At 31.6% G+C, this 25,692-nt stretch overlaps 2 protein-coding genes across 4 annotated transcripts in view; one reads left to right on the top strand and one right to left on the bottom strand.

The window, feature by feature from the left end:
* LOC129916353 (NAD-dependent protein deacetylase Sirt7) overlaps nt 1-25,692 on the top strand; it is a 131,027-nt gene that overhangs the window by 96,095 nt on the left and 9,240 nt on the right. The window lies entirely within an intron of this gene.
* Nucleotides 1,704-25,692, bottom strand: LOC129916351 (E3 ubiquitin-protein ligase TRIP12). 3 transcript variants are annotated; one of them, XM_055996223.1, is made up of 12 exons: nt 25,445-25,692; nt 14,134-14,475; nt 13,428-14,069; nt 11,699-11,785; nt 9,508-11,583; nt 9,002-9,445; nt 7,255-8,033; nt 6,848-7,187; nt 4,131-5,404; nt 3,885-4,073; nt 3,622-3,823; nt 1,704-2,194 (listed from the first exon to the last, which is right to left on the bottom strand). In XM_055996223.1, exons 2-12 carry the CDS (start codon nt 14,408-14,410, stop codon nt 1,737-1,739), a joined length of 6,768 nt encoding a protein of 2,255 aa, XP_055852198.1. In that variant the 5' UTR covers nt 14,411-14,475; nt 25,445-25,692; the 3' UTR covers nt 1,704-1,736. The 3 variants fall into 3 exon arrangements, with proteins under 3 accessions (XP_055852198.1, XP_055852197.1, XP_055852199.1); XM_055996222.1 differs by having other exon boundaries at nt 25,536-25,692; XM_055996224.1 differs by having other exon boundaries at nt 9,002-9,442; nt 25,536-25,692.

The following is a 25,692-nucleotide window of genomic DNA, read 5'->3' as shown; positions in this document are numbered from 1 at the left end:
CTGTATTAGCACATTGTTGTTGTTGACCAATATTCTGCATTTTTTTCCCCAATTTCATTAGAGATTGCCTGGTTTGATTGCCCAAGGTTAACCCAAGATTTTTTTTTCGTTAGCCCACCCTTAGTTCTAAAATCGCAAAAGAAATTTTTTCGTTCACTGTAAAAATTGTTGGTTTTGCACTGTGGTTCGTTTTCCTAACATTAGCCCAGGATAGTACAACTTTTTTTTTTTCTTTATTTAAATATTTTCTCGAAAGATACAACAAAAAAACTTTTTCATATCAGAAACCGAAAAAATTGTTATTTTATTTTCCTGTTAGATCAACTTTTATTTTCGCTATCCCACGCTTAGTCCAAAAATTATAGAAGCATTATTTTGTATTCCCCTCACAAAAAAAAAATTGTACGCATACACCACAGTGATTTTTTTTTAATTTAGAATTTAAAAAAAGTAAATCCACTAGTGTGGGCATTGCGCCTCAAATGTTATTTATTTAACTTAGAATTCTTAATTGATCGAGTGAAGTCCATATTACATTCCTGTTAAGAAGCGTAAGTAAGTTGACTTGTTTTATTTCACCCTAAAAACCACAAAATACAAATATTTTTTCAAGTGTAAAAATCATTCAGCCCTATCCAATACGGCTATTGTGAGTTTCACGTGAACAAGATTCCACCCGAAAAAATTGAATTTCACTTTTCCCCTATTGTGAGTTCCGCGTGAAAAGTTGTTCACGTTCGGACATCTTCCTGTTTTTTTTTCAACTTTTTTTTTTCAAGTAATTTGCAAGGTAATGGACAGCTCTTTGGGTGCTTTCATAATTGCATGGTTGCTTTGTTTACATGCGGTCATTTGCGATCAGACTAATGTCAGAAAAACTATTTGCGCATGTATTTTACTTAGAATTTATGAACCACGGCAATTCCAACAAATAACATCACGTTAATTTTGCCTTAATTCAAAAATTGTGACAAAAAAAAACTTTTACCAACTTTTTTATTACCAACCTCTTAAAAATCAATTTTTTTTTTTTTTTTTTTCAGTGTAAAATTTGTCCTTTTCACACTTTTTTTCAATCAACTACGGTGATTCCAACAAATAACACGACGTTTTTTGTTGGCCAACCCTTAGTTCAAAAATTATTACAAAGAAACTTTTTTCAAACTACCAACATCTTAAAAATCATTTTTTTTTTTCAAATGAGTATCCGGAGTCTACTCCTCAATGGAGTGAAGGAAAACGATATTAGTTTTTCTCACACACAATATTAATTGCATTCCTTGAGTTTTTACATTTTTCGAAATTGAGAGCTTTAAAACAAAAAAAGGAGTCGTAAACTAAAATAAAAGAATAAATTATTGCCTTATTCATAATTGATAAATAGGCAGTTTATTAATGTCTGATTAACATTTATTTATTATATAGTATAAATCTAAGCCCTTAACATATTGTAATTTTAATATTTCTTTAAATTTTTACAAACGTTGTATTCAACTAACCATTAGGTCTTAATAAAATAAAAAAAAAAATGAGTACACACTTAATATTTTATAAAAATTAATTTTTTACTCCAACTTGATTCGGTATTATGCAGAAAGAAAAAACACATTTATTAGGTTATTGGTGTATGTTTTTCATATATTTTCACAAGCGCAATTTAAGTTTTTGTTCTTTGCTAGGTCTTCATTATTTGGACCTATGGATTTTGTTTTTTTTTTTTTGTATTTTTTTTTTTTTTAAGACAAATGGAAAGACATGCTTCCCTCAGTAGAAGCAATCTTCAATTTAGTCCTCATAACCTCATAACTTGAATATTCAGGTAATTTTAGGTAATTAACACAAGTCATCACAGACGGAAGATAATCATTTGGATTTTGGTCAGTATCAAGAGTTTTCCGAACTATTGTTAGCGGCGGGGTAAGCGATTTAAACCCTCCTGTAGGTAACCTTGGACTTCCAGTAACAAATTGCAAAAATAATCGCTGCTCTTCACTATTGTACGATGCTAATATATCAAACAAAAATTGTATTGCTTGCGAATCTTGAGAAAAACCATGATCAGTTCGACAGCATTCCTGCAACATTTTTAAATCCCACGGCTGATAGTTCGGGTTACCTGAACCACAAAAGACATTTTCCAGTTCTTCAGGATAAAATACTTTTAAGCGATGACAAGGGAATACCATATCAAACCCTGTAATTAATAAAATAGATATTTTTTAATATAAATAAGAATATAAGAAAACATTAAAGAGAAAATATGTTTAATAGATCTCATTTTAAATTTTGTAAGCCCCACAAAAAAACCGTATCCTTTTTGTTAAAAAGGAGTTTAAAGACAAAATGGACATATATGTAAATAGCACACTGTTGAGAACAATCATGCAATTCACATTTCAGATAGGTGGAATGCTTTTTATAATTATTTTTTCTGTGGGTATATGTTAAAATAAAGGGACCGAAACTCTCTTAAAAGTACCGTTATTTTCTATATTTATTTGCGTTTGGATATTAATGCTTTATATGACGCGCTAGCTAGTGGACACAGAAAAAGCACATCTTTTTTTAACCCTTCAATTTGTATTCTGTTTTCAAAAGTTGTAGAAGAAAATTAATTTATTTTACTGCTACTATTTAATTAACACAAGAACCTTTAAAAAAAATTGGCAGAAAAAATGGTATTAAGAGCAAATAGAAATTTAAGCTCCGAAAATAAACTGCGCGAACCTCTTCCCCAAAAAACTTCCATACGAGGGGGTAGAGCGATCATAAAGAAATGCAAATGTTGGCATTTTATAAGATGAAGACTTACTGATCGCCTAGCAATTCAAACAATCTGTGGGCCGGAATCAAAGAGGCATAGAGCCCAACTCCAGAAAGAAGTTGAAAGTTTATCAAAAAGGTGCCAAGTAACTTTGAAAAATCCTGGTAATTTAATAAAATACTACAGTACCTTGCTATATTATTAGGCTCAAGCGACAATAATACATCTTTTCGGTTTATATGGTTCAATTTTTTAAGTTTTTGTCATTTATTTTGACAAAAAAAAATATCGTAAAAATGGGGAAAGCTCCAAAAGACGTTCATGCCTTGAAAATTACCTGACCGGTCGTTATTTTTTATCAACATGTATGATTTTTTTTAAGTTAATCTTTTTCCACGTGATAATTACAATTAAATGAGAAATAACAACTGAGTAGTGACTTTTAAAAAGGCGATAAAATCAATTTTCATTTTTTACCGACTTCCAAAAAGGAGGAGGTATTCAATTCGTTTGTACTAAGTATGAAGTTCTGTTCTTTACATTCCAATGTTTAATTTAACTAGCCCAAGTTTAATAAAAACAGCAAATCGATCCCCTAAATCGGGCTCTGAAAATCAGTGAAAACTTAAAATCGTATGACAAATCATAATTTTGCTTTTAGTTTTTTATCGATTTTCTGAGAAATAACAAAAAGTGTTTTTATCATTTAACCTATTCAAACGTCACTCCTGTCCTCAATTATAACATTCAACTCCATTGATCCCCAAAATAGTTAAATTTTTTTTGTAAGAAAAATCAAAAGTGTGCTATTTCTTGGTCCATAGCCGATATGTGTATAATATGTACAAATAAATTACCTTCCCGCAAAGCTTCAAATTGCTTTTGAACACCTTCAAAAAGAAACCAGTAGGATACAAGAGATATGTAATTATGTAGATTATGAATTGTTACAGGTATGTCCCGTCCTCCACGTCGCAACTCAATATTAGCATGTCCAGGCAGTACAAAATCAAGTCCTAAGTCCGAAATGAGACACCCATCCAAACTCAGCATTTCAATCTAAAATATTTTAATAATTAATTTTAAAAAAAAAATAAACTTTATCACTACAGAAACGGACCTTTTCAGCTTTTGACACAGAATCTATATTTGAATCCTGTTTAATCATATCACGCTCTTTCACGACTTCTTTTAACCGCACCAAAGTTTTCTGAACCTCAGGTGCGACACGTGCTAGATCAATCAACCCAGTCGATTGTTCCTCACCTAACAGCCATCGATAGAAAGGTGTTGAAAAGGCTAAATCAAGCTATAGAATATAAAAAGGTTAGATGGTGATAATCATTTTCCCTTAGGTCAAACGCACCATTCTGCTATCCATTACTGCTTTGGCCATTAGTTTACCCAAAAATTTGAATTTAGATTTAACCTTCGATACATATGCAAGCTTAGAAGATTTTCCCAGAGGCATTGGGAATAATCCATGTATTGCGTCGACATAAGAAGGCACATTCGCTGGAGCTTTATCTATTTCAGTTCGAACAAAACTTTCATCTTCAGTGTTTTGTTGTTGGCCTAGTTCAACAATATTCAGAGCAATTGAATTTACACTCGTATTGTTTTCAACATGTATACTTGATGAAACATGACGTGAAGTGTTGTCCTCACTTCTTGTTTTAACCCTCAAACTGACGTCGTCATTGGGAGATGTTAATTTTTGTTTATAGCTTTCTTTATGTGTTGATCTAGATTTTACAACATCTGCCAATGAGTATGATGTGGGTTTGTAGCTGTTGTTGCCATTCCATAGTCCTAATTCAGTGCGTTGCAATTCAGCGGATACAAGTGCGTAAAATTCAAGAGTAGGACCCAATCCAGTGCCAACTTCGTTTTCATATTGAATTTCCAGCAGAGCTTTCGAATGACCAGAATCTTGTATTATGTGTTCAGCTTGCTTCAATATTTCTTCACGAGCTATTGTGCGCTTACGTCGGTCTAGACGTGGAGCAACGCGTTCTGAACTCTCGACAGAATTTAAATCAGGAGTTGTATCCAAAAGACGTTGCAGAGCTCTATCCCGATCAAACGAAACTGCATAAAACAGAAGATGTCTAGTTTCGAAAGGAAATAGAAACGGACAAGCCATAGGTATTTGTTGCAGCCATTGTGGCAGATTTCCAGTCATTATTACAAGTGGATCTTGAAGTTGGCGATTAGCTTTAGCTGTAAGCTTTGTGTGTATGAATTCGGATTGGCTTATGATATTTTGTCGAACAGCACAATCATAAAGACTTTCCCAGTTACGATTTAGCGCATGAACAATGCGCAACATGCAAAGTGCATCGATTGAAGCGTCTTGTACACTTACAATTTCAGTAGGTAGTTCTTTGAGTAAAAATGGTTTCAATGGAGATAACATTTCAGGGGCAACTCCATCCAGCCAGAGATCGGTCTTTTTCTTAATAAGTTTCGATGAACTTTTACTGATACCTTTTTTAGACAAGGAACCACTTGCTGATTTCGAAGTGGTAGATGCTTTAAGTGAATCGTTATTGCTGCCGCACCAATCATTTGCCAAAGACTGATCTTCAAGGAGTCGATAGTATATTGTATGCTGTTGTGCCCATATGTTTGCATTTTCTAGAAACAAAAAGAAATACGAAATAATTATTAAACAAATTGAAAATATGGTATTTTTAAAACGCTTGATTATTAAATTTTTAGGTTTTAGTCATTTTCATGTACAACACTGTTCACAGGGCCATCGAAGGCTGAACCTACTGGGGTTACGTATTGGTCATTTTCATGTACAACACTGTTCACAGGGCCATCGAAGGCTGAACCTACTGGGGTTACGTATTGGTCGCAGTAGTTTCTAGAGAACATTGGTGCCTTTGGTGCTTTTTGGCGTCAAAAATCAGTTGCACGGTCTTTTTGTGACGAAAAGCCATGAAATTTGGTGCACTGAAGAATATTAGTATGGATGATACGAAAAAGCAGCTAACTTTTTTTTATTGAAAATGGCGGGCAAAATAAGCTTTCTAATAGAATTTTCTTTTTCAAAACAGTATTATGCGATGAAGGAAACCATGAAGAAGAAAAAAGATATTTCAAATTATGTGAAAAGGACGCAAATATACTAAATATTATATGCCAATTGCATCTAGTTGAAAAACGGAGAGCGGCAATTAATTAAAAAAGATAAAATGCATAGAAAAAAAAAACAAAATCAAATGCAAACTATGCTGCTAATGAAATAATCAATAAGAGAAGTGCCATTAAACTAAAGACAGTTTATTAATTCACTTAGTATGGTAAAGCTGACAATTTCTGAAAAGCGTTAAACGTTCACTCTAGAGAGTGAAGGTAAAATAAAGCATGAATGATGGTTCTGGAAATGAACTTGTAAACTTTATCTCACTACCTCAGACTCAAAAGTAAAATTCTATCAACTCCGAGCTTGTCACAAAAATAGCAAAATTTTATGTACATACGTGATCACAGAAAGTAAAATAATCGAAGGAATAGAAAAATTTAGAAAGTGGAGAAAAAAGCTTTTATCAAAACGATATGCTTTTGACGGTCAAGGAAGCATTTACACTTTTTGATGAAGAAAGGAGGGAAAGATATTGAAACAGAACTCTATTTCTTAAAGCTAATTATTCGTTACTTTTTCCTACACGGTTTTACCCTCACGATTTTTTGCACAATATCGACCAAATCATATAAAACTAATTATGTATTCATTTCATAGAAGGTGTCGCTACTCTTCATGAATTTGTGCTTTATCATCACCTACGTATCATGATCGATTTGTTAAACAATTTTTGTGTAAGACGTGTAATTGTTTAATTGCGAATAATTGTAATGGAATATCCATTCAAGAACTGTTTTATTGATTATATTATACAAAAAAATTAAAAACCAAAAACTAAATGGTAGTAAATATATAAAAAACGTTACTATAATGCTAACAAAAATTATACTAATACACAAAACAAAAAATAGAAGATATTGTTATGTAAAAGGAAATAAGTAAAAAAAAAATATGAATACTAATATGCCCATAAACAGATCTCTTACCTAAATATATTTCAGGTTCTGTATCTGTTTCTGATTGTTCATTAATAAGAGGGGAATATTGTTTAACGGCTTGGTATACAGTCATAGCATACGGCAATATATTATCTCCAATTAAGAATTGCAATTTATGTTTAAATACACTGTGCGACATTACAATTCCAGCTACATTATCATCCATATCTTCTTCCGAATCATCATCTGACTCTTCCCGTATGCCACCATAGCCTCTTGATACCAAATATCTTTCAATTGCTTGAACCATAGCTAATGGATCAATTTTAACGGTTCCTCCTTTCCATTGGCGAAGATTATTACAATCGGGATGTCGTTGCAAATTGCACTAATTATAAATTTTCAGTATAATAAATCAAACATCATTAACAATATTAACAGAAAAATAAACATACCTTGAGTTGATGTGTATTGAAAAATTTCAAAGCACTTATATTCGAATGACCTCCTGTACCTGAAGGGAAATCATGTACTTTGACTGGAAATTGCTCCAACTGTGTAACGCAACCATTAAGCTTGGCAACAAATGCACTAAATGCTGATGGTTCCATATTGGGCATAACAGTACAACTAATTGAGCTTTCCAAAGGAAGTCCAGCAAATACATGCAAGAAAGCACGAAGTCTTCGATCACGACTCACTACATCATTTTCCACTGCCATAAAGTGCAACATCGACTTAATTAAACCTGAATGATTCACTTCAAATGGAGAAATATCATTTTCCATTAGAATTACTTTTAATTCTTGAAGTGCTTCAAGGCACTGGCTAAAACTTCCTTCTAAATTTGTTATTACAACCGACAAACGACATAATATTATAGATCCAGATATAATAGACTTAGATATTTCTTCTTCAGTGTAACGTTTAACGAATGAAATCGCCTGTTCACGTATCCATTGCCGAGCTTTCTCACGATTAACTGCTGCCATTTGATTAACATGGGAGACGTTTTTATTAACATTGCCTGAAATACAATTTGGAGTTGAAGAATCTTTGACAAGAGAAGTGTTGTGAGATCCTTGACGCCCCCAACGGGCTGGATTCAGAGAAGACAAAAAAGATGATTTAGAACTGGTACCACTTGATGTGGTTCCTCCGCCAAAACGAGATCGGGTAGTCTCATGATTTGCGCTCGCAGTAAAACGACTACTGCTATTGCTGCTTCCCGTTCCTAAAAAAAATTCAATATTTATCTCCTTTATTATGTGGAAAAACGGCTACATAATATGGTTTTTTATATTTCATTTTATAAAATTACCCACCCAACCAGACTAAGGGTGTTTTCATAAACGTCGGAAATCTGCGTTAGTACAATCGTCTTTCTGCTTTCTTGCATGGTGAACGCACAAGTTCTGCAGAATGTTTGCAGGCCTGCGTAAGTACAATTTTCAGCAGTCACTGAGTGTTCATAAACGTCAGAGAAAAAAAAATCAAAAATGAAAAACAGACTGAGTTTTGTTTAGTAATGGTTGAGCAAGAAAATATTTCCTCATCCAGGTACCGAATATTTGTGAACCGTTTTATATTAGGGTAACGCAAAAAAAAAAAAATACATACATACTTTTTTCTACTTTTAATAGTGGAATAAAAAAAAGCGTGGTTCGAATTTGAAACAGATTATCGATGAAAAAATTTTTTTTAATTAGGGTGTTCAAAAAAAAATAGTTTTAGTGCACAGAAAGTTTGTTAAGTGCATTTATTAAATTCATATCAAATTAATTACATAAATCGATTTTGGTTGAATTCCAAGAGTAAATGTAAAATACATAGCATTTTTCTGAGCCCCCTAATGCGAAAATACACAATTTTACGTTATAGATATTTCGATGTTTTACAAACATTTTTTTTATTGAAAATTAATTTTTAATTAGTTAAAAAAAAATTTTAAAAACCCTAATGGCATTTTTTTTTTCTTCGATAATTTGCTTAAAATATTATCCAAAATTGATCCACGTCACATGCAACTGTAAAAGATAACATTTTTTAGAGTCACCCTAATACAAAAAAAATCAATTTAAAGTCATTATCTCAAAAAACTGACTTTATGAACACGTCCAACGCAGGCAGACGTTAATGAAAACACCCTTATTTTTATTTTGTTCAGTTTTTCTTTTAACTTAAAACATAACATTTAATTACCTGTAGCCCGGTTTATAAGATCCTGAACAATAGAATCGTCCTGCTTGGACTTTGATCTATTGCTCGGTTGTGATTTTCTTTTTGGTGGGACGTTCCGTTTAAGAATATCTGATACCTTACTTTGTATTGCAAAGCTTACACTGGCTGAAGAAGACAGTTGTGTTGAATTAGTAGAGGGCTCTTCAAGAAACGTGTTGTAAGTATTTGAAGAAACCGATGTTGGAAGTATATCTGTATTTCGATGTGACTGAAAATGTGAACGAGATGCATGTTCTGGTGGCTGTTGCTGTTGTTGATGATTATAATGACAAGCATACGATGTGGGTGTGGAATAAACAAAGCAATTCTCGTTAACTGATAGGGAACTCGCCAATCCCTCTTGTGGTGGATTAAAGTAGTGTGAATTATTAACATGATAATGTTCTGATCCAGCACTAGTTCCTGCTAAAGTAACATCAAAAGATTGTAACAGGCGAAATTATTGATAATGATATAAAATAAAATACCTTTAGTAGCATTTTGAAGATTGGAAATGTTTAAAGAATTTTTATAACGAGATCCATGTGACCTTGACGTACTTGGGGCAGCAGAATTGTTACTCTCCATAGAGAAAAGATTTTCTTGAGAAGCAGATGACGTCGTCGTTTGTGTGACAACTTTGCTACTTGAACTTGGCAAAACAGATGGTGAACCTTTATAAATTGGATTATTTGGGTGTGCCAATTGGTTGATCTGATGAAGAACTCCTTCTCGTCTAAAATGTATACCAAATACATCAGGCAGTTTTCGCATTAAAATTTCAGACATTTGTAAAGCGCCAACTACAATTCGCAAATCGTTTGATGCCATCATTCCTGCAATGTGACTAGAAACTAGTTGTTTTTTAAGAATGTCTTTAAGAAGATCTGGGCTTGCATAATGAACCATTCTGAGTATTGCTCGAAGACACTTGTAGCGTACATTAGGGCCAGCTGATGAACTGTAAACTTCATAAAGCACGTTAAAAAGATTTTTTATAAATTTCGATTCTAAACCACATTCCTCATATTGAGCGTTGATTGATGCATTTTCATTTTGTATTGCTAATACACTTCCATATGCTGTTTGATTAAAGTCATTCGTTTGAGTTAATGGTCCACTAGTAGATAAATCCTGACCAATTAGTAATGAACTAGATGGAGATGAAGTGGGCACATAATTTTGATTAAGTTTTCGCTGAACAGGACGTGTTGTGCCTGTTTCATCATTAATTTGTTGCATTGAATGAAAATCAACAGTATAATTTCGACCATGAGTATTTAGAGTAATCTCATCATCGGAATTCATGTGTGCTGAATCTATTATCCGAGAATCAGCTGGGGAATATGAGTGCCATGTACCACGATCATCACGCCACTGCCATTGGACTTCATCTTGCGTGTTTAATAATGGACGGTCCACTAAAGCATTTACAGCAAATATTTCATCTGTGGGTAATCTGGGCATGAGTTCTCCAATCAAGCATGTAATTTCAAAAAGTTCTGGTGGACTTCGTGGAACGAGTTCAACATCATTTGAGGGTATTATTTGGGCTGATCCGGTTAGCAAATACAGAATTGTTGATGCGATGTCATTTTTCAATAAAACAATAGCCAAATTAGGGCAACTGCTACACATTAAACTAAGCATTCGTATGACGCTAGTGAAGGTGCCTGTATTAAGAATTGACGGAGACATAACAAGCAAAAGCTGACAGTTTTTAAGTAGATCTCCACTGGCAATTTCTTCTAAACTAGACGAATCATGTTGGAAACTCTCAACCAAGCGACTGAATGCAGTACAAACACTATCGACACATTTCTTGTCTAATTGTGATAACAACTGTGCAAGAAGTGGCATGCTTTCTGATATAAAGTGAAACTCCTCTGCATGTAAATTGAGGCAACAGTTAGCTGTAGTAGAAAGAGCAGCTCTTTGTGCATTCATTGAAAAGAAATCTAAAAATTTAAGACATGCAGCTACACCGCCTGCTTGAAGTATGACTTTATTATGTCGACGGGATAAGATTTCCAAAGCTGTAAGACTTTGCTCGGCAACATCCATACATTGAATGACCTTTAATTTTTCCAAAAATACTGGTACTGCATCAACCACTGTTCCAGACGATCGAGGTAGTGCTTCCAGCATGTATGAAAGAGCACGACATGCATTATTCATAATATCAAAGTTATGTTCCATGCGTAGTAATGTTATTAGCGCCGGAACAACTTGCTTTATTGGAAAACCTGCTAGGGTATCCTCATTGCCCATTACCAACATCTGACACATTTCTATAACAGCTTGTAGCTGTTGACTTTCATCATTGGACTGAAGTCCCTGTAAAAGCTGTTGGGCTTTTGAAGAACTACTATTGCCTATTGTTCTATGTAGAATGTGTGTCATACGAGGTCCCAAGGCTCCAAACAAATGTGGAGGCAAGCCCCTGGCCTCTAAAAGCGCCTGTAAACGTCCAACCTCACTATCATCACTTTCAGAGTCGCCAGGTGCTGTTCCAGGCGTGCTTGTCGAAGCTGTTGTATTTTTATCTGATCCATTAGACCCCCCTATAAATTTATTGTACAAATTAATGACTAAAAAAAGGCTAAATATTAAATAATAATGTATTTGTTTTTGTTTAATATACTAGATGAAACTTCATTTAAATGCACTCCATCTTACCTGAAGTAGTCTGCCCACCGCCGATATCAGTCGATGTTCTTGATAGTTGCTGGGCCATTAAATTATAATTTTTCACATCCGAAGGAACTGAAAATAGAAAAAAATGTTATCAGTTATATTCTAGGAGCAGTAGAAACATCAAAAAATCTGAAAATGAAAGAAATTCCTCTTAGTAAAAACTTGCTTCTAAAACCAAGCAAATAACGAATAAAACATATTCTACAAATTTAAAACCATTCAATTTCCCACATAAATACCTCAAGAGTTGAAATTTTTAAATAGTCTGAAAACAGGAAATTCCGCTTAGTAGATAGTCTAAGAGCCAACAGAAAATAATGTGAGTATGCAATTTTATTATGGTATAAGGACACTAGGTAATATCATAAGCATTTTTACTTTCGTTTTCTTCTGCGCAAAATTTTCAACATGGCGTTATAGGTTTATGACGTATGATTTGTCAAAGTCAAAGCAAGACAATTTCCAAGACAAACAACAACAATTTCAATAAGGCAGCTGTCAAAAACTTAGGAAGCCATCTTTTTTTTGTCGAAAACACAATTTGTAAATTATTTTTCACAAAAAGTAAGGAACAAAATATTTTTACTTTTGCAAAAAGCGGTGACAAAACAACAAACTCGATTGTCAAACTCAGAGATGGCGATTGCGTCATCATTTTTGCAAAATGGAGACATGGTTTTTACTATAAGCATCTTGTTTTCTGTTTATCATGTCTTTACTGACTATCTGCGCATGATATAACCTTGTCTCCTTATATCATGCAGTTATAAAGTCTCTCCTATTTTTAGGCTGTCAAAATACAAACAAATGATTAAAATTTTTTTGTATGTACTCCTTTAAAATGATCAAAGTATTTTTATGTGTTATCAAATAGTTTGAACATAAACTGCAACCTAATTTAATATTTATTTTTTACAAGTCTAAGCCAATTTCTTAGAAAATCTGCCCTTCTCAAAAAGGGTTAGATTGACCCTCTTGCTTGTTTTGGTCTAATCTATATATTCCATCATATGCAAATAATCTTGTCTGTAGAAGCAAAAAATAAAAATTAAAAAACACGTCCCAAAATACGTTACTACCTCTACTTGTAAACTCATTGCAGCAGTTTTTAAAAAACGAAATTTAAAAAATGAGTATATCAAATTGTTGGAAATTAAATGGGCTTTAAAAACTGTCTTAAATAATTATTCAATAAAAGTAGTAGAAAAAATAATATGGCCCTTCAAAGTTCGTTTTCTTGAAATGAAAATTTTTTAACTTTTTTTTAAAGAATTATTAATCATTTTCCAAGATGGCGGCATAACAGGTAAAGAGGTGCTTTCAACCCCAAAAACTAGATTTTATACGTTTTTAATACCTTTTCGAATGCATACCTACCTAATTAAAGACGTAAATGTGTCTGTTAATTGGCAGAAAGAAAAATTTGTTTCTCCTCTTTCTTTTACCTTTAATCGTTTTCCTTTAAATAATTTTAAAATTTGTTGCAATAAATTGAGCATTATAAGAACTTAATATTTTCTAAACTAGCAAATTGTAAGTATCTATCGATTTTTTGTTTCTTTCTCTCAATTTTAAGAATTACTTTTTATATAAAATTTTGAAGAGAGGTACCACAGAAAAAAAAAACATATTTATTAGAGTGGGTCAAAAATTACAACAACAGCCCACAAAAAAAATAAAACAATTTTCATAAAAAAAAAAAAAAACAAACCTCTAGTTTTATCTCCAGTTTCTTCCAAGTTATTTTCAATAGCAGAAGATTTAATAAGCTGACTTCTACGGCTATTAAATGGAGTTTCCGTGAATTTACGAGAACTGTTCTGAGTCTTTTCAGTTGTTGATGATGTGGGTAGAGGATTTGTGTAATGTTTATTACTTCTATTAGTCTGGCGTACTTTTTTAATTTTCTTTTGGTCGAAATTTATATTGAATGTGTTATTCGATTTATTTGCAGAATTGTTTTTTGTGAAATAACTTGATTTCTTTTTTAAACTTGGCTTGATTTTTGGAATTGATGATGTGTTAGGAGTACTCGCGCTTATTTCTTCTTTTTTCGGCTGGTTACGATTTATGTTACGAGTTTCTCGATAGTAATTTAAAAGGCTATTTTTTGTATTTTTGGCAGCTGATTTGTTACTGCCTATGAAACTTATATCCTGTGGTAATTGAACTTTTGGTGACTCTTTTTTAACAGGAATAGGTTCTACGGTTATCGAACGCTTTTGAAGTAAAAGAGTTTTTGATCTTGTTCTATGAGCAATACAATCAGTAATCAATATCGATTGTGCAGTAGAATTCTCGTTCAATGCACTTAGACGTGGCTTTTTATTATTGGAATCGAGAACAGCTACTTCTGAAATGAGTTAAAAAAAATTCCTAAATATAATTTTACACATAAAATTATATAAAATACTTACCAGTGCTGCTTATTTGTCGCTTGAGTTCAGTTCTTGAAGATGTTAAACTGGTACTGCGTAAATTATGAATGTTTCCTTTTAAAACACGTTTGTTTTTTTTTACAGGAAAAAGTTTGCTGTTCGAACTAGTTGTTGGTACAGGGAATTCTACCGAGGTTGAGGAACTGGCTGCTGAATATTGTTTTGAGCTTTCTTTACCACTATGGAGTTTTAATGAAGAGCGATCCTGCCCCTCCGTCAATGCAGAGAGCAATGGGCTGTTAACATACTTGGCCATAGACGACACTTAACCGTTTTTTCGACATACCACTTAAACAAGTTAAAACTCCCTCCTTTTATTGTCTAGAAAAGAAAAATAAAAAAATATGTTAGAAGCAGAACCTTACTCTTAAGGTATAGAAAACTTGGCTTATAATCGTAGGGATTTTAACACTTATGAGCATGAGTATGGAATCTTAAACCTTTCTGAATGTTAAAGCAAATATTGCTCTTCATGGAGTTGAGATGCATTAAAGTTTACGGTGTAGGTAAAAAGCTTGATTATTTAGCTTTAAATCAAGTCTTAAACCATAACAATCACTTCTGTGCGTTAGGAGTTAATGGTTAAAGTTGAAATATCTAACAAAAAACTGAGTGAAATTGAAACAAGGAGTAGCTGGAAAATTAAACATTTAAAACAAAATCAAGTCAAATTTATTCGATTAAGTTTGTTTTACCCCCTTACAGACCGAGAGCCCACAGCAAATTTTGGACCTGTGGGCTCTGAGACTATTAGGTTTTATTATTCTAATCCATTATTATTATTCTAAGGTTGTAATCCATTTTTCATCGACCTGATGGGTTTCTTGACAGAGTGTTGGCTGATTCCTTACCATTTGTCTGCCACTGTCTTACAAACAAACAATTGTTGTTCAGAAGGAACTTTAGTGCAAAACTCAAGAATCGCAAAGCTGGTCTAGGGTGTGTCTTATTTTGAACACGGCTGAATTTTAAAAGAGTATACGGACTCAAAAGTTTCGCAATTAATTAAAAACAAAATTCCCAAGTTTTAATCTCTATCCTTATAATTACCCATGATTAATTAATTTTCAATGCTTCCATATCGTTAGATTTCAGGTAGTTTTGAAGTGTTTTACTTAGAATTGTTGTGAAAGTTGATGAAAAATTTTCCAAATGTGGAAATCGGAAAAAAGGAATGTGTTTGCAATGGAAAATCGTATACAAAAGAGTTACAACGATCGGATTTTGTGATTGTTAATTCGGGAAACGTAGAAAATTTCCGATGCTAATGCAATTCGAGATGAACCGAATGTCTTAAGCACTAAATAAAGTGCACGAAAAAATTATTTTAAATTAAAATGAAAGTTGCTTTTGGAAGTTTGTATTAAAACTTGCAACTCAATTTAATTATTTTATTTTATTTTGCTTCATTTAATATTTTAGCTGAAACAAACAAATTAAAACAAATAAACAATTTAATGTCAAGGCTTAATTACAAATGTTTTTTCCAAAAGCAACCCTCATTTCAATTGTTTTTTTGTAAGGAGGGATGTTTTGTGTGGCCAATTCTTTATTGAATTTTCAATTGCATGTCTACGAACTGGGGTTGCTTCCTTTTTCAGTTTGAATCTTTTAGCTCTTTCGTTTGAACTAATGTCGTTTTCGATTGGCTCTCCGAAAGCGTCCGGAATCATTCAGAAGACTTCTGAAACCGTTTTATTGGCATGAAAATGACAGCCAGAACGCTTCTCAGAAGAGAAATTCTCTTCTTGATTTCAAATCAGAATCAAATCAAGAAGCACTAATACATGAATACTCACATGTCAAAGATACACTCAATCATTGTTTATTATTATTTTTCATTCAAATTTTTTTCGTTTTCTGAAATTAATTTGTTTAGGCCCATTTGCTCATACTAGTCATAAATTCTTATCTTAGCTAGGTCGAACATAACTCTTGTGTTTTACTTAGTTTATTCTAAGTTGCTAAAAAATATTTATGTTTAACCTAGCAATGATTTACTTTCATGATATAAATCGCTGAGAACTTCAAATTCAAAAGTCAAATCAATAGAAACGTCAAATAATTTAAATAGATTTTGAGCAATTTAGCAATTAATATACAACAATATCGTTAAATTTTCAAGTTTGTGTCTTTATCTTGCGGAATAAAAGTGTAAAAAAGTATATTTGAGCCAAAAATAAGTGTTAATTGGTTAAACAAAAATTATTCGTGTGTGTGTGTAAATGTGCTGGTGTGTCAAAATTAGTCAATGAAATATGACAGCAAAATAGTGCCTCATACAAAAAACTGTGGTGTAAATTGTACCATCTGTGGATGGTTTAAGTTAATGAATGTAAGTTTATTTTTATTAAATTGATAATAATTCATGTCCTTTGTACTACCGACATCAATTTTTGAGCGACATTCTTGCTTTTTTCATAAAATAAAAGTGCCTAGGTAGAACATAACAGCTTAAGTTCTACTATTTCTTCCCCCTAAGTTATGTTAAACTTAGAGGAATTTATGACACAGTTTAAAGTTCGTGCAAACCGTAATGTAGAACTTAAGGGTTTATGTTTCACATAAATATTTAAGACTCGTTTCAGCAAATGGGCCTTATTTATTTTCAAACAAATAAATTAAGCTTTTAAAATATTTTGCAAAACGAATTCCGTATTAATTTGTTGAATATTAGGTACTATTTTCTTCACATATTAATTATTTTTCAGGTCTTATGCCATATTTGACATTTTAAATTTCACAGAAAAACAAACACAAACACAAAAAAAATAGAATTGAGTGGAAGCAATTCAAACTGTTTTATTGGATTTCAGAATGAGTGAATCCTTGAGTGATTCCAATCGAAAACGACATAAGTTACGGTTGTTTTCCTACAAAGGTAAGACTTTGTCCGTTTGTTCGACTTGTTGTCGAAAGTTGATTGCCAACGCTTCCATTTGTTCCAAATTGTTTGACTTGCCAAAAATATTTGACATATTATTATAAAATTCCGTATATTATTATGTTAAGCTCAAAGTTTTGATGGTGCTGATTGTTATTGATTTTTCAAACACATTAAAGAATGATTATTTATTATAGAAAAATTAAGAGGTATAAAGTATACTCCTAGAGCGTCCCCCTCATAATTTACATTACAAATAATTACAAATAATTACAAATAATAAACTTCAAATACTTAGTTGAAATATACATTGCCGGTCACTTGAATATGTTCAGTACTTTGCAAAAATTAAAGATGGAGCCTACGAAGCCACGTCAGCCCCTGATTGAAGAGCGATCCTCAGAACTGCTTCCAATTCACACAATACTGCTGCAAAAATTAAGGTTAAATTAGGTGATACAGCTTATTTTTCACTGTCACTGTGAAACGTATCATAAGGAGAGTTGATCATTTGCGGAGATGCAAAAAAAACCACCACTATCATCTAATCGCATCTTTTTAGTCACAACAATATGATGTAAAAAAACGATCGGCTTGGGGTTGTTTTTTCGGATGACAAAAAATTCAACATGGTGACAATTATTATATCGTTTTCACGATGTCAGATGTGAAGGTGGAGTTATGGTTTGGGGAGCAATTTCATTCTATGGCGTTTCAGAACTACATTTTTTCTCTTCAAAAGTGAACGCTGTTTCGTATGGTGCAAAAACGCGTTTCCATATTTTTTTTTTCTATTTTTCAAGATCTGCCTTGGACATACCAACACGATAAGGCGCCTTTCCATACCGCTCGAGTAGTGAAAGAATATTAGAGGTAAAAATGTTTCGTTAATTGAGTGGCCACCATAATCTGACCTTAATATCATTGAAAATGTGTAGGGTTGGATGACACGCAAGGTATTTTTAAACGCCCGATCGAATAAAACTAATACTAAAATGTCTCGACCATCACGTACCTCGAAATCATGTATCATATTAATAAAAATGTTTCATTACCTATGTATACTATGATATGCAACAGAGCGAGTGCAACACAGAAAAAATCTTATATCTACCCTTCCGGATGGAATACAAGGTGGCCCAATATCTCAAAATAACTCCTTTATTATTACTACCAACGATGTAAATTTATGCTTTTATCACAAAGTGCACAATTTTGTTGCTAAGCCGCCCAACTAAATAAACAAATTTGAATTTAGTTCATTTATTATTTATAATAAGGTAAAGGTTCATAAATACACTTATATTACTTTTATTTAAAAAAAAAATCGATGTTTCTTTTTGCTGCAATGAACTTTTTAAACATTTGGAGACTGCCACTCGGGAACTCGATCTTGGTCCAGCTGTTTAAGATCGTTTAAAACACATAAATTCTTAGAAAATAAGTCTTCTCAATTAGTTTACAAGTTTTTTTTTCATTCTCAAAGGATGAAATTTTTCATTTTAGAGAAGGACAATGCTCATAAAACTTAAATAAAACACTCACGTACGTAAAAAATGTTACACGCGATGACATATCAATAGAAATAAATTATTTATTTTTAGTTATATTGTTCAATAATACACAAGGACGAACCAAAACAAACCGAAGCTACAATGAAAAAAATAGTTATGAAAGAAAATTTTACAGATGTGTACCATTTTCATGTATTCCCTCAGAGTGATGCCAATTTATCAAAAATTTTGTATGATCACTTTACGCAGACGAAAAATTTTATTTGATCACATTTGACTATCACATATGTGACTATCACCAATCACCTTATGCGAATCCACCCCAGTTTTCCACAGATTTTTTTTATCAGACACACTTAAATTATACGTTGCAACTAAAGTTGCATTTATAATTAATTTCAGTGTTTAGTTCTGTCGTTTTGACCACTATTTTTTTTTAAATCGGAGCCTACCTTACCTTACCAAATTTAATAAAGAACTTTTGTCAAAATACTTTTTCTACTCAGAAATTTGCACTGCTAATACAAAAATCGCAGCATCGAAGCATAACACCATCCAAATGACTGACTTTTTCATCATAAGATTCATCATAACAAACCTATTTAATGACCTTTTACTTGCCTCTTTTATCTTTTAACGTTATAGATTATTCTCATTAGATTGAAAAATGTCCTTTTTGTCAAAATTCTTATTCCGACTGTGGCATAAGAATATCTGGTTTAGAAAAGTCCTTACAAATGACATATAAAAAGTACAAATTCGAATGCACATGGGCCTAGCCACACCGCTATAGATTTAGTATAAAAATGTAATGTGTTTTTTACCTTAGACTGCATTTTGTGTTTACAAAGCACATATCTACATTACGTCTATTTGTGTGTGTTCGAGATATTGTGTGCAGCTACACTTTGGTGGATGAAGTGCACATTACGTTGTCTATTATTCCCATTTTATGGCTGATTGACAGGTGAAAATGGAACTACATAGATCGTTTCATAATTCATATAAATTTTGCCAAAACATTTTTGATACTATGAACCGCATGAGACCATAACGTTTGACAAATAATTCTTTCCTTATAGTAGTAGAACTAAATTTACTCAATTTATTCATTTTTTTTTTTTTTTTGAGGAAAAAAAAGCAAAAAAAATCATCAACATTCGAAAATCAAATATAAGCCGTGTTTTATTGGTAATTCAGTACTTAGTTTTATCTTATGATAGTTATTATTAGCTCAGTAAATTTTGCACGGGAAACAACAACAAATGATTGGATAGACAAAAGTTTTTTATTTGTTGCTTTACAGAGAAAATTGTTTTCTAAACTCATACATTTTTGACCCTTAAGGCCCCAAACCATAGAATCCGTTGCGTCTGTTCCGTCAATCGATCCGTTGAAGTTGATGGATGGAACAGAAAGGGGTGACCCATAGAATACGTCGCACAGTGGTTCCCTTCTTTGGAGGAAGTGGAAAAAACCTATACAAACTGAACGTATATAAATTAAATAAAACGAATTCTCATCCTGATCTAAAAATTGTGCGTCGTACTTTAAAATTACTCATTTTTTTAAAAGTTGTATTGATTAATACGAGTATATTCATTATTTTTGTTTCCTTTTTTTTTGTTTTTGTGATGTGAATTTCTCTTATACTTTTAAAACTTAATTAAAACTGAATACAAAGAAGGTTTTGAGAAAGCAAATAACTAAAAAGTTTCAGAATTATTATAGGACCTTACTACTTACTACTAGCCCAAAAAATTGTGATTTTTTTTTATTGATTTTCGATAGGCTGTATCTCAGTAAAAAATGATCGTATCATGACAAAACAAAAAGCATGTGAAAGCTACATTCGTCTAGTTTTAGGATTTAAAAACTAAATATTTTATTTCTAATGGTAAAATAACTAGATCTGCAATTATTCAAATACCAAAATTTTCCAAATTTGTTTTGTTTTTACTTTTCTCTAAAAAAAAGTGGGAACATTTTTTGCGAAAAAATGACTATCATTTTTAGAAAGGCTATTTATTTGGCTTTAAAATTCAAAATAGGCCTTTTTACGGTTTCTTAGAAAATGTGCCGCTATTTTATAACTATGTTGATTATGAGCAAAATTAAATTCGTTTGAGTTTGTTTCAACATTTTATTAAAACATACCGTTTAAATTTTAGATAAACCAAAGAAAATTAAAAGTTTTCAAAAAAAAGTTAAATTTATAGGTACCGTTTCCTGATATTTTCCCTTTTTTTGAAAATTTTTGATTTTTCTTTATTTTTTGGTTTATCAGTGATGACTACATAGACCTCTTATAATGTAAACCACTTTATTTTACAAAAAAAGCCGTTAAATTAGAAACGGTAATACCAGAAGCCAATTTCAAGTGCTATTTGAGTGAAACGCATTGCTACACCCAAGAAGCTCTTACAGGAGAATGGGTCAATATGGGTCATTTGTTTTAATACCATAAATAGTATATATCATAAGCTTTAAATTAATACTAAAATGAACGTGGAGCATCGTGGAGCTTTTTTTTATAGGCCGACGAAGAGTAAAAACTATTCGCTCTAGAGGTTTCTTCATATAATATTCTGGTTTTTCTGATTCAAAAGCAAATTCAACAAACGGTAAATGTAGACTTAAGGACAAATATACCATTAACAACACTACATACTCTTTTTTTAAAAAAAAAGCTCTATTCTTAAAAAAAAAATTCGTCAAAAGTTGCAGAAAAAAAGAACGAAATTTCCAAAATTTTAAAGAATCTAGTTTGAGCTAAGTATACTCGGGACCCAGGCTATGCAAAAAATTAAAAAAAATTGAAAAAATTGTTTCACTTTTTTGGGTTTTTTCCATTTGGGAACCACTGTGCGTCGTATGACGGATTGCTTTTTGTCAGTTCACTTCAAATTCCAAGGTGTGTTCGATATTTTATCGCTGAATGTGCACTAATAAAGTTCTGATGCAAAAAATGGTAACTATTATTGTCGTTCCTCTTTTAATAAAATAAAATGCGCTAATATATTTCAGGTAGGTACTTGCTCTTCAGTTAAAAACAATTTTTAATAACAGATTATCAGTTTTAGGTATGATTTTAGCATTGAAAAATTGAACTCTACAACAGAATTTAGATATTTAATTGATATACAGTGGTGGAAAAATAATTAGAAACACGCTCTCTCTTTTCAAAATGTATGTACATATGTTCTTAATTTAAATAAAAAATATTAGAAATATTTTTTAACAAAGACATTTGAAGAGCTCGATTATTAAGGATCTCCTCTTTATTGCACCTTCTTTTTCTAAAATATATAAGGGGTTGGTCTGTCAGGAGTTGTTAAGAACGTTTAATTTTTTTTTCGGACCATGTGGCATTTTTCGGAGACTGCAACCACATAAACCATTTTATAGAAATAAGTTGGTGATAGCAGGGCCGTCTTTAACTATCCTGGGGCCCTTGGGCACACAAGAATTTTGGGGCCCTTTTGGAAAGTAAAATATATACAATGGTTGGCTTAAAGGGAAGGGTTATGGTTAAAAAGGGGTGCCAATATATCGTTTCATATAAAGTAAAGGGGGTGCCAATAATACGTGCATCGAGACATCAATCGTTGCCACTGCCAATAATTGTACCCTGTATCCGTTATAAGTTTCAGTTTGAAGAATTGGAAAAAAGAGCTCAAACGGATTGATAGATTTGCTAAAAACTCGGTACAGACGATTTCTACGTAATTTTCAAGAGCCGTTTTTTTTATTTTTTGCCTTTTTATTTTAATGTCTCTTTTTCAACGGATATCTCCAATATAAAGTTTTCGAGATATTGCAATTTTCTCAAAAACGGATAACGATTTTGCTTTAAAAAAAAAATATGTTTTGCCGCAAATAAGGCCGCACTTTTGAAAGAAGAAAAATATTTTTTGGACCGTTATTAACGGTACCTACTTGCCATAGAACCGATTTCTTAATGAAAACGACACAACCGATTTTAATGAAAATTTTTACATAAAAAGGTTTATACTGATATTAAAACTAAGAAAACTTAAAAAAAAATTATTTTGGATTAAACAAAAAAATTAATTTTTTTTTTTTGAAAAACAATTTTTTTTAAAGTTATTTAATGAATTTTATGTGTCAATCTTTAAATACGAGAGCAATTCGCAATTCAAATTAAAACCATTGTACCATGGCGTTTTCCATTGAACCAAAACATTGATGTACCGTCGACGAGCCGGCAATAGTTTTTTCTCAAACGTTTTCCAACGGAAAAAGTATTGATGTTTTTTGCCGACGAATTGATTCTTTTTCGTCTTTTAATACGAATCTACTCATATTTTTAACGCCACATATTTTGTTTTCTTTTTGAAAACATATATTTTCCGTATAGGTGTAGAAAAAAATGTATTTGATTGTTTGGTTGCCATATAAAAACTAAAATTTTTTGGTAGATGGTCTGACCGACAAAAATGTTTTGAGAATATAATATTCGTTCCTTCGGGGCCCCCTGAGAATGGGGGCCCTGGGCACGGGCCCCGTGTGCCCTTATGGTAAAGACGGCATTGGGTGATAGTCCTTTTTACTAATTGTACGTTTAGTTAATTGACCAAGTTTTGCAAATGTAAATGCTAAAAATCAAAAACAGGATATTTCTTAATAATTTTTCCTCAGTGTTTCTAATTATATTTCCACACAAAATTGGACTGTATTTTAGATTTTGTGCAATATTTTTCTTTTGTTGGATAAATTCTAAAATTATTATCTTACAATGTTACAAGGATTATATCATCTCTCGTGTTTGCTAAAATTTTTTTTAAATATTTTGTATTTATAGTAAGAAATAAAATAACATTTTGTAAACAAAGGAGAACGTTTCTAATTATTTTGCCACCACTGTACATTATATTGTTATATATATATCATTAAATGTTACTTTTATTTCAATTTCTTTACAAATGAACAATGAAAGTTCACAATTCATAAAATCGGAGAAGAAAAGAACACAGTTCTTAGTTCTTAAAGTCCCCGGTGTGCACTCAGAAGCAGAAAATCGAACTGATCTATTGTTGACAACCAATGTCAAAGCATACGTGGGTTGAAAAAGTAGAAAGTTGGGCTACTTCTTCCGTCGAATCCGTCGGCCTCCATCCGTCGATTTATGGGTCGCTTCCGATAAGAAGTCAGTTGAAAACATCGACGGAACGGACGCAACGGATTCTATGGGTTGGGCCCTTTAATTATATTAATAAAATTAATAAAATCGATCAATTGTTGTTGCTTACAGCATAAAATGTTAACTCAGTAAAATACTGAGTAGCAATAAAGCACGGCTATATTTAGTTTATAAGCATTACAGATAACGCACAAAAATGTTGATTTTTGAATTTATTTTCTTCAAAAATAGCATATTTTTCAAAATAAAAGAAAAAAATAAACTTAAAATTAACAGAATTATTTTTTTTTTTGTGTCGGTTGGAAGGGTTTTAAATAGGTGGGTGTCAGACGGAAGGTTAAAAACGGATTCGATATTTGCTACTAATTTTTTTATCAAACGTAATTATGTACATATGTCTAGGTGTTTTTTTTTTAAATAACTATCATTAGATGTGTTTTTGTGATAACTCAATGTTTGGGTTAGTAAAATATTGCAATTAACAAGAACAACGACAAATGATTGCTAAGGATAAACAAAAGTATTCGATTACAAAGATTTTTTTTTTTTCTAAACAATTTTGACCTTACAACAAAGGATTATTTATAATAAATAAAAGTAATCGTTTATTGTTGTTTACAATATAAAATGTTTACTCTGCTAAGTATTGAGTTACCACATAAACACTGCTAAGTAACTATTCGTACAATAGAAAGTTCCATAAAAAATGCATTAAAAACTGAAAAAAAAACTAAAATAAGGGACACAATAAAATAACAAGTTATAAATAGCCTCGAGTTTATAAAAGCAAACCTGCAACAGTATTACAAAATAGTACCTAATACAAAATATTAACTTAACTAAGACTAAATTCAGACTTATTTATTAGTAGTTTAAAGAAACAAAGACAAATAGTTCTGAAAAGTCGAATCAATTTTCGGACACAGTATACCTACCTACTTGGCTGAATAAATGGAATTTTTTATTTTGCAGTACCAATACCAACTGATGCAGGTTTTTTTTTTTTTTTTGTGAACTTGAGGAAGTATTTAACTATTGTTTAAAAAAATATATAATAAAAACCATATGTTCAAATATTTAGAGAAATTTGTGCACCGTAGGAAGAATATTTCGTCAGTCACTTTAGTTTCTAATTTTCTTGATCTTACGTCGATATAATTCTTTGTTGAATGTTGATAATTGAAAAATTCTACTGCGGACAGATTGACCAATAAAAAAACACAGACATAAACACAATAATTTAAATAAAGTGAATCCTGCAATACAAAAAAATAAATAAGAAATTGTAGCATATCAATAAATTAATTAAGGGATTGAATTTTCTTTTCTGAAACATATTCCCTTAATTTCGTACAAGAAAGATTTATGCGCTGGTACAAGAGACAGACATCAGGTAGATAAATAATATACCTTGTATGTGTGTGTATGTATCGACTTCGACAGTATATAGGTATGATTATCAACTATATGAATATCGAAGTTTTCAAGTCAAAAGAAAAATATAATATTGGTCTTTAAAAAAATAATATTAAAGTCTCAAGGTTTTACCTATATTATTTCCTTTCACGTAGACAATAAAAATAAATTTAGATGTAAATTTGATTATTTTCTTTTAGAAAAAAAAAAAATGGGAAGACATTTTGTTTTTGGGGAAATTCTTGAAGAAAAGGATGAATATAATAAAACAAACAATATAATTACAACAAATTCATTTTCGATTAAACTTACATAGGCTAATATCTATTTTTAATCGCTTATTTATTAACAAAGAAAAATTATATCAATATTTTTGTAAAGATTTAAATGTGTTGTAGCTTACAGAAATTTCCAATATAATTTGAAGTTTACAGAAATTTAATTTATTTGTCTGTCCACTTCAATAAATTCATACTTTTTTCTACGTTTAACTTTGAAGACGATATAATTTTATTGAGCTTTTCCAGTAACTATCTTTTATTTGCTTCTCTCTATTTTAC

The sequence above is a fragment of the Episyrphus balteatus genome, chromosome 3 (genome assembly GCF_945859705.1).
Source record: "Episyrphus balteatus chromosome 3, idEpiBalt1.1, whole genome shotgun sequence".
In the NCBI taxonomy this organism is placed as follows: Eukaryota; Metazoa; Arthropoda; class Insecta; order Diptera; family Syrphidae; genus Episyrphus; species Episyrphus balteatus.
The sequence above is the reverse complement of the archived record's forward strand: the minus strand, read 5'-3'. Positions and strand labels throughout refer to the sequence as shown.

Excerpts from the sequence above, each read along its gene's own strand:
- LOC129916351 (XM_055996223.1), bottom strand. The coding sequence starts at position 14,410 with ATGGCCAAGTATGTTAACAGCCCATTGCTCTCTGCATTGACGGAGGGG. Across the intron at positions 11,584-11,698 it reads CGGTGGGCAGACTACTTCAG|GGGGGTCTAATGGATCAGAT; the intron begins GTAAGATGGAGT and ends ATAAATTTATAG. Across the intron at positions 5,405-6,847 it reads AGAACCTGAAATATATTTAG|AAAATGCAAACATATGGGCA; the intron begins GTAAGAGATCTG and ends TTTTGTTTCTAG.